This window comes from Entelurus aequoreus, linkage group LG07 (genome assembly GCF_033978785.1).
Source record: "Entelurus aequoreus isolate RoL-2023_Sb linkage group LG07, RoL_Eaeq_v1.1, whole genome shotgun sequence".
NCBI classification, from domain to species: Eukaryota; Metazoa; Chordata; class Actinopteri; order Syngnathiformes; family Syngnathidae; genus Entelurus; species Entelurus aequoreus.
Window position 1 is genome coordinate 81,281,044 of NC_084737.1, and position 21,611 is coordinate 81,302,654.

At 40.4% G+C, this 21,611-nt stretch overlaps 1 protein-coding gene across 2 annotated transcripts in view; it reads right to left on the reverse strand.

Moving 5' to 3' along the window:
* LOC133653214 (cadherin-like protein 26) overlaps positions 1–13,607 on the reverse strand; it is a 31,977-nt gene extending 18,370 nt beyond the window's left edge. For both annotated transcript variants that reach the window (XM_062052283.1, XM_062052282.1), the window contains exons 1-12: positions 13,550–13,607; positions 4,116–4,175; positions 3,951–4,043; positions 3,714–3,872; positions 3,489–3,636; positions 2,953–3,122; positions 2,732–2,860; positions 2,472–2,657; positions 2,134–2,399; positions 1,157–1,299; positions 860–1,090; positions 552–770 (exon numbers count right to left, since the gene is read on the reverse strand). In XM_062052283.1, coding sequence (XP_061908267.1) covers positions 552–770; positions 860–1,090; positions 1,157–1,299; positions 2,134–2,399; positions 2,472–2,657; positions 2,732–2,860; positions 2,953–3,122; positions 3,489–3,636; positions 3,714–3,872; positions 3,951–4,043; positions 4,116–4,175; positions 13,550–13,576 — 1,831 coding nt within the window. In that variant the 5' untranslated portion in view covers positions 13,577–13,607. The remainder of the gene's footprint in view (positions 1–551; positions 771–859; positions 1,091–1,156; positions 1,300–2,133; positions 2,400–2,471; positions 2,658–2,731; positions 2,861–2,952; positions 3,123–3,488; positions 3,637–3,713; positions 3,873–3,950; positions 4,044–4,115; positions 4,176–13,549) is intronic.
* Between the last annotated feature and the right edge of the window lie 8,004 nt (positions 13,608–21,611).

Genomic DNA, 21,611 nt, shown 5'->3' on the forward strand with positions numbered 1-21,611 from the left:
ATATGACGTCAGCCAACTCAATGCAGTACCACAAATGCCCACTTGATGCTGTAGGTGGCTAATTAAAATATTATGGTCCACCGTATCAAATGCTGCTGTTAGATCGAGTAAGACTAAAATCACATAAACATGCATCCCACTGAATGGAAGAAACAACAACAACACTACCCCGGTCACCCTTGTGAAACTCGTTAACAGGAAATGTAGGCAACACGGCACCAATATCATGAAATAATAAACATAGATTCAACCAGTTGGATAGCTAAAATGTCAAGAAGTTGAGTGCTTGAATCCTTAATCAATGATACAATAAAAGTAATGTGTCTATGTAGCTAAAATACCTGGAGTTAATAATACAATAAATATACAATGAATCCTTCAAAAAAACAAGGACTGAATACTGTTCATGAGTCTGATTGAGTTGGGTATGGTGTTAAACTGGACATTGCTCCCTTAAATCTGAACAAATTTAGACTGACCTTTTCAATAGAACTTAATTCTGAGCGATATTTTTGCTCCATCACAGTGTAGGTGAAGATGGTGATACTCACCCAAAAATAGGAGCAATCCTGCTATTATCAGTCCAATGGCAGCTGCTCCCAGACTTGTTGAGAGCCGTTTGTGGTGACACACGTTTCCCGCTTGGCAATCACACACCGTTATGACCGCAGTGTCCTCTCCAGACATGCCTTGTTGATCCTCAATCAGAAGGGGTACTGTGTATTTGCCATTAGCAAGTGTCTTCAGGCTAACCAGCCCAACTTCCTCACCTGACGCAGAATGAAGAGAAGCACGAGTGGTCTCTAGAATTTGGACCAATTTCAACTTTGAACAGAAAAGCTATAATTACAACATTTACCGGTGGAGGGGTCCACTTTCCATCGCTGTAACTGGGTTGCATCATCACGCTTCAGTGAAACGGTAAAGGGTCCGCTGTAAGGGTGTGAATCCAGATCCTTTGCAGCAATCATGACTTTGTTGAACTTGTTTCCACACATTGTGACGCTAGTGTTGATCAGCTTTGGCTTGTTGTCATTTACATCCAGGAGGTGAACCAGTACGGTTCCGGTGCTCGTAGCTGGAGGATCACCTTGTTAACAAATATTTGTATTATTTGGTGTTTTGTCCTATATGGTCGTTAGTAGTGGCTTCATACCATCATCTATTGCAGCCAACAGTATTTTATAAATGTTGTCATGGACAAAGGGTGACTCCCGGTCCATTTTCTTAGTGGTTGTGACTTGTCCTGTTTTCTTGTCAATTGTCACCCAATCAGCTGCATCTTCTATCTTTGTAAACCTAGAAAACATCATGTTTTCAATTCCCTCAATGACATATTGTATTGCCATTGTTATTGATTCTAACAATGTGAATGTCTGTTCCATATCATCTGTGTAGTTTTGAAATAAACACCAATTCACCGGTTTAAAGAAAAATCCCAATTAATCTTTCTGACACCTTTAACCAATTCATCTTGATACACATTTGACACATAAAGATCAAGTTGGTCCATTTATTTGTATTGTTATGGTTAAAAGATCCACAAAGATGTATTTAAAGTTATGCTCATAGTGAATAATATTTACAAAGCCCAAAACCAGTGAAGTTGTCACGTTGTGTAATTCGTAAATAAAAACAGAACACAAGGATTTGCAAATCCTTTTCAACTTAAAATCAATTGAATAAACTACAAAGACAAGACATTTAATGTTTGAACTGAGAAACTTTTTTTTTTTTTTGCAAATAATTATTAACTTAGAATTTGATGGCAGCAACACATTGCAAAAAAGTTGGCACATGGACATTTTTACCAGTGTGTTACATGGCCTTTCCTTTTAACAACACTCAGTAAAAGTTTGGGAAGTGAGGAGACACATTTTTGAAGTGGAATTCTTTCCCATTCTTGCTTGATGTACAGCTTAAGTTGTTCAACAGTCTCCCTTCTCATATTTTAGCCGCCACACATTTTCAATGTCTGGACTACAGGCAGGCCAGTCTAGTAAAGCATCCACTTCCTTTTAGAAGTTGTCTCTCTAGATCTGCATTTGCCATTGTTTTCAGGTAGCCATTGATCAGCCAGCATGAGGAGTTTGTTTCTTGAAGTGGTCATCATCGAATCATGTAAACACCCACCTAATGTTTGATATGTCCGAGTCCACATCAAGAACCTTTGGAGTGTACAGCAATCTTCCTGGTTCCTGCTCTTCTTTCTCATAGACTTTGACGGTATATTGTTCAAAGTCAGGAGGGTCATTAACGTCTGTCACTTTCATTGTAATGTTAACGGTATCCCAGAAGCCTTTGCTGGTGGTTGCTGCATCCCCACAGACATACAATGCTTCCTCATTCTCTACCCTGATTTGCAGCGTTGTCATGGTTGTTCTCTCGAAATCTTTCCCCTAGAGGGCACACATGCCAAGTCAGCTTTGGTGCAGCTCCAGTCGTGTTTGATGAATTGTTGACACATTTACCTTGATGACACTCAAAATACCCTCATTAGTCTCAGGGTCAGTTTCAATTTTGTAGTTGTTTTCCTCATTTCCTTTGACAAAGAAGTATTTGGCCCGCCAGCCAGGGGTTTTAGGAGTGTCTTTGTCTTCTACTGAAAGCCTTAAAACATTTTCACGTGTGACCATTTCCTGAATGTCACCAAGATACTGCATAGATGGAGCATCAACATCATTAGGAACTTCAATAGTACTTGTTGCAGTATGATACAAAACGAGCTTGCCTTCTTTGCTTTGAACGTCGGCGGATGACTGTTGCTGTCAATGATATTGAGAGTGATGACAGCGGTTGATGACAGGGATGGTTTTCCATGATCTTTCGCCTGAAGTATTATTTCATACGTCTTTACTTTCTGAAACATAGATATAGACCAGTATTATACTTGGGATGTCACGTGAACAAGTTTTATCATGCGGCCTTAGGTAGGAAGTTAGCAAGACTTACGTCGTAGTCAAGACATCCTTTAAAAGTAAGCTGAGCCAGCCGGTCATCAATCTGGTGTAAATCCATTTTGGGGAGTTGTGGGGACTGTGATATGACACTCAGGCTAATGGTGGAGTTCGGGGTGTTCACTCCATCAGGGTCTGTGACCTCGACCCTAACTGGCAAGAGGCCTTGGCAGGAGTTGACACCCAAGGTAGTAAGAGTAAACAAGTAAAAAATAGGATGTAAGGAAAATAAATATTCTAATATTCATTTGGTACCAATTTGGAAACAATAATAATAAATCATTGACCCTGTTTCATATATTTTTCACAAAAAGCTCCTTATGTTCAATTGCTAGTTGAATAGATGACTCAAGATTTAGCTTGAACTTACCAGATTTGTTAGGAATATTAACAATTTGTCACTTTTTTATTTTCTTGCTTCCAGTGTAAATAAATCCATAAAAGGGTATATATACACTGTATCTGGCAAATGTATGTGGCCCTCACATTGCTCTGTGGTTAGGGTGTCACATGTTTTGTTCAGAAACTCACCCTCTGGTGTGTTCTCGCTCACATCAACGCTCATTCGTGGATGGAGAAATGTCGGTGCGTTGTCATTAATGTCCTGTATTTCTACATCGAATGCTAATTCTCGGTCTATTGTGCTGCCTGTGTTTATGTCCAAGATGTCGAACTTGATCTGTGGGTAGGCAAATGTTCTAGTTTTCTGAATGAAGATTAGAAATATGATAAATGTATGATGCACTTTGAACTCACATGAAAGAAGGCGTGCTTCTCTCTGTCAATGGGTTTATGGGCGAAGAATTCCCCACTTTGTTCATCAATAGAGAACACACCAAGTGGCTCCTCAGTCACACCCATTCCACTTATCACATATTTATGATCATTGTGTTGATAAATCCTGTCATTGAACATCTGCAAAGAAAAAGCACGGTTGAGTTGTTGGCTTGACTTTGCCGACAGTGGATTTTGGCTACAAAATGTTGTTTTAACCTGAGCAATTTGTTTAGGGTACGGTCCTGGGTCTTCTTCCACTACTTCAATGGTAGACAAAACCCACCTTCTTTTGGAACGTGCTAAAAGCTCCTGTTGACCACACAATGACCATGAAGCCAGACAGCACATGTTCTTGCACGTCATTGTGAAAGTGACAGTTACCCGCTTGGCACGCTGGCTGTTGTGCCCTGGAGGAGAGGCCAGTGTCGACATGACTAAAGCCTACAGAAACAACAGAACAAGATCACTTAGAAAGCACTTCGCTGAGTCTAGGCTCAAACATCGGTCACCTGCAAAGGGTTAGGGTTTAGTTTTTAGGGTTTAGTGTTACTAAAAATAACAATACTATAGGATGCATACATCCATGTAGTACCATACTAGCACCACTGCTGAATTGATCATAATTATTGTGAGTTACCCGGAAATTGAATGACATTAATCAACAGATTCTCATTGTAATAAAACGGTTCATGTCAGTTGTAACCACACCCCTTTCTTATTGTCCAGCCAACACAAACACACACTCTCACCCTTTTCCGACCCTAACCCTCAGGACTTACCTGTATACATTTACAGACTTTACAGAACGCAAACAAAATACATAAGTTCTGGGTCACTGCACTATTGACTTAGTGGTAACTGTAGAATGATCAAGGGCAAGTTCTTGGTTTCTTATGTGCATACTTGCCAAACCTCCTAGATTTTCCGGGAGACTCCTGAAATTCAGCGCCTCTCCCGAAAACCTCCCGGGACAAATTTTCTCCTGAAAATCTCCCAAAATTCAGGCGGAGCTGGAGACCACGCCCCCTCCAGCTCCATGCGGACCTGAGTCCGCTTTCCCACAATATAAACAGCGTGGCGGCCCAATCACGTTATAACTGTAGAATGATCAAGGGCGAGTTCTTGGTTTCTTATGTGGGTTTATTGTTAGGCACTTTCATTAACGTCCTCCCAGCGCGGTAACACACAACAACACACGTCACGTTTTCGTCTACCGTAAAGCAGTTTGTCTGCCGTAAACAGCAATGTTGTGACACTCTTAAACAGGACAATACTGCCATCTACTGTACATGCATATGTGACGATAACATCTACGGCTTTTAGAGAGTGCAGTGCACAACTGCGCACACAACAAGGAGACGAAGCAGAAGAAGGAGGAAGATACAGCCGTGGCAACGCCGACGACGAGTAAGATAAAGAAATACGCTTGTAAGTTCCAAGCCGCAGCTGCGATTGGACCTGGATAGCCTCCGGGAAGAAGTAGTGGACTACCAAGTGCTTGGCAGTGAAGATCTTCCTCAGGAAGCAAAGATTGACCGGTTTTGGGCCATGCTAGGGAGAGATGGAAGATTCCAGACTCTAGTGCATTTGATGAAAGCACTTTTGTGTGCCACACAGCAATGCATCACCAGAGAGGGTGTTCAGCATCACCAGAGAGGGTGTTCAGCATCATCAGAGAGGGTGTTCAGCATCACCAGAGAGGGTGTTCAGCATCACCAGAGAGGGTGTTCAGCATCACCAGAGAGGGTGTTCAGCATCACCAGAGAGGGTGTTCAGCATCATCAGAGAGGGTGTTCAGCATCACCAGAGAGGGTGTTCAGCATCACCAGAGAGGGTGTTCAGCATCACCAGAGAGGGTGTTCAGCATCACCAGAGAGGGTGTTCAGCATCATCAGAGAGGGTGTTCAGCATCACCAGAGAGGGTGTTCAGCATCACCAGAGAGGGTGTTCAGCATCATCAGAGAGGGTGTTCAGCATCATCAGAGAGGGTGTTCAGCATCACCAGAGAGGGTGTTCAGCATCACCAGAGAGGGTGTTCAGCATCATCAGAGAGGGTGTTCAGCATCATCAGAGAGGGTGTTCAGCATCACCAGAGAGGGTGTTCAGCATCATCAGAGAGGGTGTTCAGCATCACCAGAGAGGGTGTTCAGCATCATCAGAGAGGGTGTTCAGCATCACCAGAGAGGGTGTTCAGCATCACCAGAGAGGGTGTTCAGCATCATCAGAGAGGGTGTTCAGCATCATCAGAGAGGGTGTTCAGCATCATCAGAGAGGGTGTTCAGCATCACCAGAGAGGGTGTTCAGAATCATCAGAGAGGGTGTTCAGCATCATCAGAGAGGGTGTTCAGCATCATCAGAGAGGGTGTTCAGCATCACCAGAGAGGGTGTTCAGAATCATCAGAGAGGGTGTTCAGCATGGTAGAAAAATAGTGACAGACAATAGAACAAGGATGGACAATTCAACCCTTAACTCAACAATGAGTAGATGAGTGTTATGTGTGTGTATATGTGTAAATAAATGAACACTGAAATTCAAATACAAACCCCGTTTCCATATGAGTTGGGAAATGGTGTTAGATGTAAATATAAACGGAATACAATGATTTGCAAATCCTTTTCAAGCCATATTCAGTTGAATATGCTACAAAGACAACATATTTCATGTTCAAACTCATAAACATTATTTTTTTGCAAATAATCATTAACTTTATAATTTGATGGCAGCAACACGTGACAAAGAAGTTGGGAAAGGTGGCAATAAATACTGATAAAGTTGAGGAATGCTCATCAAACACTTATTTGGAACATCCCACAGGTGAACCGGCTAATTGGGAACAGGTGGGTGCCATGATTGGGTATAAAAGTAGATTCCATGAAATGCTCAGTCATTCACAAACAAGGATGGGGCGAGGGTCACCACTTTGTCAACAAATGCCTGAGCAAATTGTTGAACAGTTTAAGAAAAACCTTTCTCAAGCAGCTATTGCAAGGAATTTAGGATTTTCACCATCTACGCTCCGTAATATCATCAAAGGGTTCAAAGAATGTGGAGAAATCACTGCACGTAAGCAGCTAAGCCCGTGACCTTCCATCCCTCAGGCTGTACTGCATCAACAAGCCAAAACCAGGTTTGTAAAGGATATCACCACATGGGCTCAGGAACACTTCAGAAACCCACTGTCAGTAACTACAGTTGGTCGCTACTAGGGATGTGCGTATCGATCCTGTGGTATCGATATATCGATACTCACACGCTACTCATTTGGCATCACTTTTTTGAAAAAAGTATGGATATAAACCAAAAAACGGCATGTGGGGGGTGCAAGCATCACTTTCAGATGTTTTTGATGACTTACTTAACTTCCTATGTGCTGGGACACACCTGTACCTGGCAGAGTATAGAGCTGGCCCAGTCACGTGACAGGAGACAGCCAATGAGCGTCGTCAACGTGCAACACACACAGCCAGCCGACAGCGGAGGAGGAATGGAAAAGCCAGAGATGCGATAATGGCAGACAAGAAGCGAAGCGTGGTGTGGTGTTATTTTTCACCAGTAGATAAAGCCACGGCACGGTGCGAACTGTGTGACAAACATGTGCCACACAGCAGCAACACCAGCAATCTATTTAAACATTTGAAGACCACACATCCCGAGAGCCACAGTGAGCTGGAAAAAAGACAGGCTCACGCTGCTGTGAAAGCACCTGCAGCGCCACCCGCAGCCTGGCAGAAGACCCTGCACGAAAGTCTGCAAAAAAGCCACGTGTATCCAGGTAGCCTACAGACAGTTAGCGTCCGACCTTTGACAGTGTAGTGATGAAGTCTATAAATATTCCGATCACAATCTACTAATAACAGACACTTCAGGTGAAGGGGAAATTATATCCAGTTTTGTCCAATTGTTGACTTAAAACAGGCATTGTTTTTTTTAGTAATGTTTACTGAATATTTTTGTTTAAAAGATTATCCTAAATTCAAATAATTTCCACACAGGGGAATTTACTGTTAGTTGAAAATTGCTTGAGTATTTAAAACAAGATAAGAAAGAGATCAAATTTGGAGATTCTTCATCTTTGCATTACAGTTTTATTTTTTTCCAAGAAAATCTTGAAATATATGATTGAATGTGATTTTGGTTTTAATCTGTAACATGATTTCTTACATTTAGAAAACATTGGCCTATTTCATATTTCATTAATTGCTAATTATATCACAAACTTTAAAAAATAACTGCAGCTTCTTGCAATTCGGATTTGGCAGTTAATTGGAAAGCCCTAATATCTGATTAAATCATTAATATCTTTTATAACAAATACATTTTATCTTCCCTATTGTGACATGAAAATGTTATACTTTTCAGATGAATCTCAAAGAGCACGTGAGATCACAACAAGCCTTGCCAAAATGATTGTGAAGGACTTGCAACCCATTTCAATAGTAGAGGACCAAGGTTTCCGGCATTTTATGAAGGTGGTAGATCCTCGATACCAGATCCCTAGTCGGAAGTCCATGATGACAGGTGAAATTCCCAAACTGTACAAGCATGCACAAAAAACAGTAAAGGACTCCATGCAATCAGCAAGCAGTGTGGTTTTAACAACCGACATGTGGACTGCAAGAACCACTGAAGGTTATTTGACTCTGTCAGGACATTTTATTGACAAAGACTGGCAGATGCAATCCTGCAACAATCCATGTAGCTGTGCAGCACACAGCAGACAATATATCTGAACTCCTCAAAAAAACAACTGATGAATGGGCATCACCAGTAAGGTTCATGCGGTTGTTACAGACAATGGAGCCAATATGGTCTCTGCTGTGCGTAAAACTCGTTGGAAACATATTCCTTGGTTTTCTCACACACTCAACCTCATTGTGAAGGACTCCATTAAGGCTGACACAAGTCTTGAGTCCAGCTTGGAGAAATGCAGTGCCATTGTTTGGTTCTTCCGTCACAGCACCAGAGCAACTGACAAGCTAAAAGAAGTACAAAATCAGTTGAATTTACCACAGCATAAACTAGTCCAAGCAGTGGATACTAGATGGAACTCTGTGTTGTACATGATTGACAGACTGTATGAGCAACAACAAGCCATCACAACAACACTTTGTCTTCTCGGGAGAAACAACATGTGCCTATGTGATGAAGAATGGTCCCACATCAGGCAGGCCAGTGATGTCCTCAGGCCTTTTGAAGAGGCCACCAAGGAGGTTTCAGCAGAGCAGTATGTCACGATTTCCAAAGTCATACCTCTGGTCTGTCTTCTTCTCCAGAAAGTAACCACATCTGCTGACCAGGGTAACAGTCTGGCTTCACAACTTGCTGCACAATGCAAGCGAAGGTTCCAAAACATTGAACACAACCACACTCTTCCAGCCAGCACCTTTTTGGACATTCGCTTCAAAAACATTGTGTTCAGTGATTCTGCAAATGTGGAGATGATTAAATCACGGATCATCACAGAAATGCGAGCCCTGGCCTTTACGGAAACACAGTCAACGAGACATGAGGCCGCCGCGACTGCATCAACTGTGACACAAGAGTCACCTTCTGAGTGCTCATCATCCAAGGGAATATGGCAGGAGTTTGACAGTCGTGTTCTGGCTTTTCAGAGCAATCGCACAGCAAACATAGATGTGTATGTTGAAATGAGAAGATACATGGAGGAAAAGGTGATCCCAAGGAGTGAGGACCCTTTGGTTTGGTGGAAAAAAAATGAAACCACATTCCCAATGCTGAACAAAGTTGCGAACAAATACCTTGGAACTATTGCAACGTCTGTTCCAGCAGAGAGACTCTTCTCTAACTAAGGCCGGAGAAATAATCAGCCAGAGGCGTAATCGCATCAAAGCAGAAAAGGTGAACATGTTACTTTTCCTGAACAGCGATTTGAGACTTCACTAAAGGTGTGATGGTGTCAGACATTTTTGTTGATCATTTTTCCAAGTTCATTTTCTTTCGTGTGCAGGTTTATAGGACAAGGAAATCCTAGTTTATTGTGTTAAAGAAATTGTTGACTTTGCTTCAGAGAAGTGTTATAAGTTTACTTCCACAAAGAGGTTTGAAACATAACATTGTTATGAATAATTGTTTGTTTAAGATTTTTCTACAAATATTTTTTTTTTGAGAAATAAGAAAAGTGAAAATGTGTATATTTTTGTTTATAATTAATTTATTTTTCATATTTATGTTATTTATTTTAATTTTACTTTTATCATATATTGACCACAATAAATGTGGTATAAATGGTCTGTATTTGTCTTGTGATTTGTCTTAAATAATAACAATAGTAATAATATTTTTGACTGACAAAAATTGCAATAAGAAATTAATGGTATCGGTATCGATGTGGCCGTTGTGTCTTCCAGACCAAAGAGGAAAAGAACCATCCGGATTGTTCTAGGGTGAAAGTGTAGAAGGCAGCATGTGTGATGGTATGGGGGTGTATTAGTGGTCAAGACATGTTCTAGGGTGAAAGTGTAAAAGGCAGCATGTGTGATGGTATGGGGGTGTATTAGTGGTCAAGACATGTTCTAGGGTGAAAGTGTAGAAGGCAGCATGTGTGATGGTATGGGGGTGTATTAGTGGTCAAGACATGTTCTAGGGTGAAAGTGTAAAAGGCAGCATGTGTGATGGTATGGGGGTGTATTAGTGGTCAAGACATGTTCTAGGGTGAAAGTGTAGAAGGCAGCATGTGTGATGGTATGGGGGTGTATTAGTGGTCAAGACATGGGTAACTTACACATCTGTGAAGGCACCATTAATGCTGAAAGGTACATACAGCTTTTGGAGCAACATATGTTGCCATCCAAGCAACGTTACCATGGACGCCCCTGCTTATTTCAGCAAGACAATGTCAAGCCACGTGTTACATCAATGTGGCTTCATAGTAAAAGAGTGCGGGTACTAGACTGGCCTACCTGTAGTCCAGACCTGTCTCCCATTGAAAATGTGTGGTGCATTATGAAGCCTAAAATAGCAGAAGGGAGACCCCCGGACTGTTGAACAACTTAAGCTGTACATCAAGCAAGAATGGGAAAGAATTCCACTTCAAAAATGTGTCTCCTCACTTCCCAAACCTTTATTGAGTGTTGTTAAAAGGAAAGGCCATGTAACACAGTGGTGAACATGCCCTTTCCCAACTACTTTGGCACGTGTTGCAGCCATGAAATTCTAAGTTAATTAATATTTGCAAAACAAAAATAAAGTTTATGAGTTTGAACATGAAATATGTTGTCTTTGTAGCATATTCAACTGAATATGGCTTGAAAAGGATTTGCAAATCATTGTATTCCGTTTATATTTACATCGAACACCATTTCCCAACTCATATGGAAACGGGGTTTGTATTTCTTTTATATATATATATATATATATATATATATATATATATATATATATATATATATATATATATATATATATATTATTAAATATATATATATTTATAGCTAGAATTCACTGAAAGTCAAGTATTTCTTTTATATACACTACCGTTCAAAAGTTTGGGGTCACCTAAACAATTTTGTGGAATAGCCTTCATTTCTAAGAACAAGAATAAACTGTCGAGTTTCAGATGAAAGTTCTCTTTTTCTGGCCATTTTGAGCGTTTAATTGACCCCACAAATGTGATGCTCCAGAAACTCAATCTGCTCAAAGGAAGGTCAGTTTTGTAGCTTCTGTAAGGAGCTAAAGTGTTTTCAGATGTGTGAACATGATTGCACAAGGGTTTTCTAATCATCAATTAGCCTTCTGAGCCAATGAGCAAACACATTGTACCATTAGAACACTGGAGTGATAGTTGCTGGAAATGGGCATCTATACACCTATGTAGATATTGCACCAACAACCAGACATTTGCAGCTAGAATAGTCATTTAGCACATTAGCAATGTATAGAGTGTATTTCTTTCAAGTTAAGACTAGTTTAAAGTTATCTTCATTGAAAAGTACAGTGCTTTTCCTTCAAAAATAAGGACATTTACATGTCACCCCAAACTTTTGAACGGTAGTGTATATAAATATGAAATACTTGACTTGGTGAATTCTAGCTGTAAATATACTCCTCCCCTCTTAACCACGCCCCCCTCCCGAAATTGGAGGTCTGAAATTGTCAAGTATGCTTAGGTGGGTTTATTGTAGGCTGTTTTCATTAACGTCCTCCCAGCGCGGTAACAACAGTCACGTTTTTAGTCTACCGTAAAGCAGTTCTTCTGCCGTAAACAGCAATGTTGTGACACTCTTAAACAGGGCAATACTGCCATCTACTGTACATGCATATGTGACAGTAACAATATGAGATACAGCTGTAATATAGGTATGCAAGTGTGACAATATTCAGCCACCTGGAACAAGAGCTTGAAGGTGATATTTCACAAGTACGGTTTAGTTAATGACGTCATTTAGCCCAATTGGTAAATGACTCTTGCACATACCATTAACCAGCAAACAGTGTAGTTAACAGTTGGCTAACATCGCCAGGATTTTCCATCAAAGATCAATCTCTGCTCCGATTGCACTTCAACGGCACAATGTTTGCACTTCAAGTACTTATTTTGGAATATTCCCTGCATTCTATATTGGGATTATTTGTTTTGAATTGTATTCCATTTTGGTAAATGCATTGTTTGCTTGTAATTTAATGTATATTAATTAAGAATTTGATATCCTATTTCCATCCGTTCTTGGCACCGTTTAAGCACCGACATTATTTCCAAAATAGCGATTTGCAGCGGTATTGTCCGATATGTAAACGACACCCAACTCCACTGCTCTAATGAGACGAGACCTGATGATAACATGTTAACTATGACTATGACTACAGAACTATGCTGGAAGATCAGAATGGTGAAATCTGAATCCTGATAGAACTGCACACCAAAAGGAAGGTTTGAAAATGTTATCACCAATTACTCAATACAACTTATAGGAAACACATTTGAGGAGCACCTATCATACTTTTCAGCAATACTGTAGGAACAAATGAAATGTATACAACTTTAGTTTTAATGTGAGGAGACTCACCTTGAAAGCAGTAGTTTACTTCTTTGTTGTACCAAGCCTGTCTTTTGAAAACTAAGTGTCAAGGGTTCTACTGTACACGACTGTACTCGTTTACGACAGTTAGTCTTAAAAAGCAAAATGTCTTCTCATTGCCTTCTGAGCAGTAAACTTCCCTCCATAGGTTTTATGTTGTTTTTATTTCATTTTAACAGCAGTTTTCTTCTTTTTATGTTTGCATACCAGGTAATAATGTTACCTGTACAGTTCATGTCTGTTTTATAATGGCCATGGTTTGACTGTGAATCACATTATTATTTGAATTTCATATTTAATTCCTACCTTGCAAAATATAATGTAAATCAAAACAGCTTTGTAATTAAAAATGCTCTAAATGGAGTTTTCTTGATCAAATTGTAATCTGTTAAACTCCAGACTAAAGCCCTTTTAGTCATAAAACATTCAAAAGTGTTCTAGCTCTTTTGTATCGTTTTGTAAGGTTGATCTGTGATTAAGGTTAATCTTTCATTCCAATTAGGATTTTCTTAGCAGTTTTAAACAATAACAGCATTGTTGTGGTCGCGTATAATATGACATAAACATTCAAAGTTCTAAACGCACATACAGTAATACAATATAAATAAAGTACTACACTGAACAACACCAAGTCCACATTTTCAAAATAATGTCTGTACCAGTATGGTATTATTAGACAGTCGACAATAGTGTGGCGTAGCAACAAAACTCCTTCGGGACAAATCCACTGTAATTGATGTTATTCATTCAAATTGGAGACATTTTAGGATCAGACCTACCAGCAGAGGTATGGAAATGGTCCTCATCTTGATCCTCCCAGCTCTCAGCAGCTATGTGGTCGTGCTCATCAGCTTTGGTGCATAACCCACTACGCCTGCAGGCAGTTGCATCATGCCATTGTATCAACAAAGGAGTGTTTCTTCATTTCACCTCCACTTACTTGTGATCCAGAGGCCTACACGTTCATATTTGCAACGTTTGAGAGTTGAAGTCAATGTCAACTCAGCGCTACTCGTTTGCTGAGAAATAACACATTAGGCTCAGGTGTACCTTATTCTCTGTCCTCTGCAAATCAATGCCAAGCATTCTAATCATTGACACTTTAGACCAGGGTCACCAACCTTTTCCAGCCCGAGATCCTCGGTCTCAGCCAAAAACCAATACAAGATCTACTGTTAAGTGCGGGTGTTGTGGATCCCAAAAATGCAGAGACGGTTAGCGTTTTGGCGAAAGGGTCTTCCTCTCTACTGTGGAGGACAAACAATAAGGCAGCAAACAAAAGGCGATGGCGGCAAAAACTCGCATGCCATGAGTGAACTACAAAGAAAAACAAAATACACAAATAAGAACGCTAGGCTAGGCTAGGAAAGTACTGAGCAGACCTGGGAAACGGGGCATGTGGAAAACTCGGACTCTCTCTTGCAGGACCACGGACCATGTGGCTGTGGTGAGTGCATACAAAGCTCCGGTGCTAACATGCTGCACCAGCACGGTTAAGTAGAGTGACCCTAATTTGTATTTCCCCTCGGGGATTAATAAAGTATTTCTGATTGAAATCAGGGGTGGCCTGCATGCCACACCGTGGAAGAGAGAGTGGACGACCACACCTACCTCTGCGTCAACTATGTCTATATATTTATGTGTATATTTCATTTCTATTTATTTTTCATTTCATTTTTATTTATCTCCTTCATTGATGTGCATCTTTGATAGACAATTATACCACAATTATTCAGTTACACACCAATGCCTGAGAAGGAGCAGGATGAAGAAAAATCTTATATTTTCCTGCCCCCTTCAACATAATACGTAGTCTTACTTAATGATAACCAACAATTGCATCCAAATATAACGAAAACAAACAAAAAAACACAAGTGTAAAACTTCATGAAATACAAACCCAACAAAAGAAGTAATATATACATATATTATATATTATATATATATATATATATATATAATATACACCTCACGGGATGATACAAAACAAATACAAAACCAGGCAAAAAATAATAAATATAAAGCAAAATGTAAACACTTATGGCTGTCCCTATATATTTTTTTCAATTGGAATATATTTGTACAATCTTTTATGTCATTGTAAAGAGAATTCCATAGTTGAAGCCCCACCACTGATATGCACGTTTGTTTGAAAGTTGTCCTTGAATACTGATGTTGGAAATGACCTATAAATACTATAAACATTTTCTGTTAGTTTTTTAAAGACAAAGCTTTGTGGTTTTATTATTCCTAATGTCAACATGTACTTGTTTTCTCATTGTGCATCCTAACTGTTTTCCCAATTTTGGTCGGTGTTCTTTTAATGTGCCGATGACAAAGGAGTCAGGGCCACAAATGGCCCCTGTGCCACACTATGAGCACCGTGGCTGTACAAACTAGACATGCGCGGATAGGCAATTATTTCATCCGCAACTGCATCACAAAAGTCGTCATCCACCCACCATCCACCCGAACTAACATTTGATCAAAACCACAAGCGCCCGCCACCCGCCCGTTGTTATATATCTAATATAGACCATGCAAGGCATTAGTGAGGTGAGAAAGGAGACTACATGTAATATAGACCATGCAAGGCATTAGTGAGGTGAGAAAGGAGACTACATGTAATATAGACCATGCAAGGCATTAGTGAGGTGAGAAAGGAGACTACATGTAATATAGACCATGCAAGGCATTAGTGAGGTGAGAAAGGAGACTACATGTAATATAGACCATGCAAGGCATTAGTGAGGTGAGAAAGGAGACTACATGTAATATAGACCATGCAAGGCATTAGTGAGGTGAGAAAGGAGACTACATGTAATATAGAGGATGCAAGGCATTAGTGAGGTGAGAAAGGAGACTACATGTAATATAGACCATGCAAGGCATTAGTGAGGTGAGAAAGGAGACTACATGTAATATAGAGGATGCAAGGCATTAGTGAGGTGAGAAAGGAGACTACATGTAATATAGACCATGCAAGGCATTAGTGAGGTGAGAAAGGAGACTACATGTAATATAGACCATGCAAGGCATTGGTGAGGTGAGAAAGGAGACTACATGTAATATAGACCATGCAAGGCATTAGTGAGGTGAGAAAGGAGACTACATGTAATATAGAGGATGCAAGGCATTAGTGAGGTGAGAAAGGAGACTACATGTAATATAGACCATGCAAGGCATTAGTGAGGTGAGAAAGGAGACTACATGTAATATAGAGGATGCAAGGCATTAGTGAGGTGAGAAAGGAGACTACATGTAATATAGACCATGCAAGGCATTAGTGAGGTGAGAAAGGAGACTACATGTAATATAGACCATGCAAGGCATTGGTGAGGTGAGAAAGGAGACTACATGTAATATAGACCATGCAAGGCATTAGTGAGGTGAGAAAGGAGACTACATGTAATATAGACCATGCAAGGCATTAGTGAGGTGAGAAAGGAGACTACATGTAATATAGACCATGCAAGGCATTAGTGAGGTGAGAAAGGAGACTACATGTAATATAGAGGATGCAAGGCATTAGTGAGGTGAGAAAGGAGAAAGGAGACTACATGTAATATAGACCATGCAAGGCATTGGTGAGGTGAGAAAGGAGACTACATGTAATATAGACCATGCAAGGCATTAGTGAGGTGAGAAAGGAGACTACATGTAATATAGACCATGCAAGGCATTAGTGAGGTGAGAAAGGAGACTACATGTAATATAGAGGATGCAAGGCATTAGTGAGGTGAGAAAGGAGACTACATGTAATATAGACCATGCAAGGCATTAGTGAGGTGAGAAAGGAGAAAGGAGACTACATGTAATATAGACCATGCAAGGCATTAGTGAGGTGAGAAAGGAGAAAGGAGACTACATGTAATATAGACCATGCAAGGCATTAGTGAGGTGAGAAAGGAGACTACATGTAATATAGACCATGCAAGGCATTAGTGAGGTGAGAAAGGAGAAAGGAGACTACATGTAATATAGACCATGCAAGGCATTAGTGAGGTGAGAAAGGAGACTACATGTAATATAGACCATGCAAGGCATTAGTGAGGTGAGAAAGGAGCCTACATGTAATATAGACCATGCAAGGCATTAGTGAGGTGAGAAAGGAGACTACATGTAATATAGACCATGCAAGGCATTAGTGAGGTGAGAAAGGAGACTACATGTAATATAGACCATGCAAGGCATTAGTGAGGTGAGAAAGGAGACTACATGTAATATAGACCATGCAAGGCATTAGTGAGGTGAGAAAGGAGACTACATGTAATATAGACCATGCAAGGCATTAGTGAGGTGAGAAAGGAGACTACATGTAATATAGACCATGCAAGGCATTAGTGAGGTGAGAAAGGAGACTACATGTAATATAGACCATGCAAGGCATTAGTGAGGTGAGAAAGGAGACTACATGTAATATAGACCATGCAAGGCATTAGTGAGGTGAGAAAGGAGACTACATGTAATATAGACCATGCAAGGCATTAGTGAGGTGAGAAAGGAGACTACATGTAATATAGACCATGCAAGGCATTAGTGAGGTGAGAAAGGAGACTACATGTAATATAGACCATGCAAGGCATTAGTGAGGTGAGAAAGGAGAAAGGAGACTACATGTAATATAGACCATGCAAGGCATTAGTGAGGTGAGAAAGGAGACTACATGTAATATAGACCATGCAAGGCATTAGTGAGGTGAGAAAGGAGACTACATGTAATATAGACCATGCAAGGCATTAGTGAGGTGAGAAAGGAGACTACATGTAATATAGACCATGCAAGGCATTAGTGAGGTGAGAAAGGAGCCTACATGTAATATAGACCATGCAAGGCATTAGTGAGGTGAGAAAGGAGACTACATGTAATATAGACCATGCAAGGCATTAGTGAGGTGAGAAAGGAGACTACATGTAATATAGACCATGCAAGGCATTAGTGAGGTGAGAAAGGAGACTACATGTAATATAGACCATGCAAGGCATTAGTGAGGTGAGAAAGGAGACTACATGTAATATAGACCATGCAAGGCATTAGTGAGGTGAGAAAGGAGACTACATGTAATATAGACCATGCAAGGCATTAGTGAGGTGAGAAAGGAGAAAGGAGACTACATGTAATATAGACCATGCAAGGCATTAGTGAGGTGAGAAAGGAGACTACATGTAATATAGACCATGCAAGGCATTAGTGAGGTGAGAAAGGAGACTACATGTAATATAGACCATGCAAGGCATTAGTGAGGTGAGAAAGGAGACTACATGTAATATAGAGGATGCAAGGCATTAGTGAGGTGAGAAAGGAGAAAGGAGACTACATGTAATATAGACCATGCAAGGCATTGGTGAGGTGAGAAAGGAGACTACATGTAATATAGACCATGCAAGGCATTAGTGAGGTGAGAAAGGAGACTACATGTAATATAGAGGATGCAAGGCATTAGTGAGGTGAGAAAGGAGACTACATGTAATATAGACCATGCAAGGCATTAGTGAGGTGAGAAAGGAGACTACATGTAATATAGAGGATGCAAGGCATTAGTGAGGTGAGAAAGGAGACTACATGTAATATAGACCATGCAAGGCATTAGTGAGGTGAGAAAGGAGACTACATGTAATATAGACCATGCAAGGCATTGGTGAGGTGAGAAAGGAGACTACATGTAATATAGACCATGCAAGGCATTAGTGAGGTGAGAAAGGAGACTACATGTAATATAGACCATGCAAGGCATTAGTGAGGTGAGAAAGGAGAAAGGAGACTACATGTAATATAGACCATGCAAGGCATTAGTGAGGTGAGAAAGGAGACTACATGTAATATAGAGGATGCAAGGCATTAGTGAGGTGAGAAAGGAGACTACATGTAATATAGAGGATGCAAGGCATTAGTGAGGTGAGAAAGGAGACTACATGTAATATAGAGGATGCAAGGCATTAGTGAGGTGAGAAAGGAGACTACATCTAATATAGACCATGCAAGGCATTAGTGAGGTGAGAAAGGAGACTACATGTAATATAGACCATGCAAGGCATTAGTGAGGTGAGAAAGGAGACTACATGTAATATAGACCATGCAAGGCATTAGTGAGGTGAGAAAGGAGACTACATGTAATATAGAGGATGCAAGGCATTAGTGAGGTGAGAAAGGAGAAAGGAGACTACATGTAATATAGACCATGCAAGGCATTAGTGAGGTGAGAAAGGAGACTACATGTAATATAGAGGATGCAAGGCATTAGTGAGGTGAGAAAGGAGACTACATGTAATATAGACCATGCAAGGCATTAGTGAGGTGAGAAAGGAGACTACATGTAATATAGACCATGCAAGGCATTAGTGAGGTGAGAAAGGAGACTACATGTAATATAGAGGATGCAAGGCATTAGTGAGGTGAGAAAGGAGACTACATGTAATATAGACCATGCAAGGCATTAGTGAGGTGAGAAAGGAGACTACATGTAATATAGACCATGCAAGGCATTAGTGAGGTGAGAAAGGAGACTACATGTAATATAGACCATGCAAGGCATTAGTGAGGTGAGAAAGGAGACTACATGTAATATAGACCATGCAAGGCATTAGTGAGGTGAGAAAGGAGACTACATGTAATATAGACCATGCAAGGCATTGGTGAGGTGAGAAAGGAGAAAGGAGACTACATGTAATATAGAGGATGCAAGGCATTAGTGAGGTGAGAAAGGAGACTACATGTAATATAGACCATGCAAGGCATTAGTGAGGTGAGAAAGGAGACTACATGTAATATAGACCATGCAAGGCATTGGTGAGGTGAGAAAGGAGACTACATGTAATATAGACCATGCAAGGCATTAGTGAGGTGAGAAAGGAGACTACATGTAATATAGACCATGCAAGGCATTAGTGAGGTGAGAAAGGAGACTACATGTAATATAGAGGATGCAAGGCATTAGTGAGGTGAGAAAGGAGAAAGGAGACTACATGTAATATAGACCATGCAAGGCATTGGTGAGGTGAGAAAGGAGACTACATGTAATATAGACCATGCAAGGCATTAGTGAGGTGAAAAGGAGACTACATGTAATATAGAGGATGCAAGGCATTGGTGAGGTGAGAAAGGAGAAAGGAGACTACATGTAATATAGACCATGCAAGGCATTAGTGAGGTGAGAAAGGAGACTACATGTAATATAGACCATGCAAGGCATTAGTGAGGTGAGAAAGGAGACTACATGTAATATAGACCATGCAAGGCATTAGTGAGGTGAGAAAGGAGACTACATGTAATATAGAGGATGCAAGGCATTAGTGAGGTGAGAAAGGAGACTACATGTAATATAGACCATGCAAGGCATTAGTGAGGTGAGAAAGGAGACTACATGTAATATAGACCATGCAAGGCATTAGTGAGGTGAGAAAGGAGACTACATGTAATATAGAGGATGCAAGGCATTAGTGAGGTGAGAAAGGAGACTACATGTAATATAGACCATGCAAGGCATTAGTGAGGTGAGAAAGGAGACTACATGTAATATAGACCATGCAAGGCATTAGTGAGGTGAGAAAGGAGACTACATGTAATATAGAGGATGCAAGGCATTAGTGAGGTGAGAAAGGAGAAAGGAGACTACATGTAATATAGACCATGCAAGGCATTAGTGAGGTGAGAAAGGAGACTACATGTAATATAGACCATGCAAGGCATTGGTGAGGTGAGAAAGGAGACTACATGTAATATAGACCATGCAAGGCATTAGTGAGGTGAGAAAGGAGACTACATGTAATATAGAGGATGCAAGGCATTAGTGAGGTGAGAAAGGAGAAAGGAGACTACATGTAATATAGACCATGCAAGGCATTGGTGAGGTGAGAAAGGAGACTACATGTAATATAGACCATGCAAGGCATTAGTGAGGTGAGAAAGGAGACTACATGTAATATAGAGGATGCAAGGCATTAGTGAGGTGAGAAAGGAGACTACATGTAATATAGAGGATGCAAGGCATTAGTGAGGTGAGAAAGGAGACTACATGTAATATAGACCATGCAAGGCATTAGTGAGGTGAGAAAGGAGACTACATGTAATATAGACCATGCAAGGCATTAGTGAGGTGAGAAAGGAGACTACATGTAATATAGACCATGCAAGGCATTAGTGAGGTGAGAAAGGAGAAAGGAGACTACATGTAATATAGACCATGCAAGGCATTAGTGAGGTGAGAAAGGAGACTACATGTAATATAGAGGATGCAAGGCATTAGTGAGGTGAGAAAGGAGACTACATGTAATATAGACCATGCAAGGCATTAGTGAGGTGAGAAAGGAGACTACATGTAATATAGACCATGCAAGGCATTAGTGAGGTGAGAAAGGAGACTACATGTAATATAGACCATGCAAGGCATTAGTGAGGTGAGAAAGGAGACTACATGTAATATAGACCATGCAAGGCATTAGTGAGGTGAGAAAGGAGACTACATGTAATATAGACCATGCAAGGCATTAGTGAGGTGAGAAAGGAGACTACATGTAATATAGAGGATGCAAGGCATTAGTGAGGTGAGAAAGGAGAAAGGAGACTACATGTAATATAGACCATGCAAGGCATTGGTGAGGTGAGAAAGGAGACTACATGTAATATAGACCATGCAAGGCATTAGTGAGGTGAGAAAGGAGACTACATGTAATATAGAGGATGCAAGGCATTAGTGAGGTGAGAAAGGAGACTACATGTAATATAGACCATGCAAGGCATTAGTGAGGTGAGAAAGGAGACTACATGTAATATAGACCATGCAAGGCATTAGTGAGGTGAGAAAGGAGACTACATGTAATATAGACCATGCAAGGCATTAGTGAG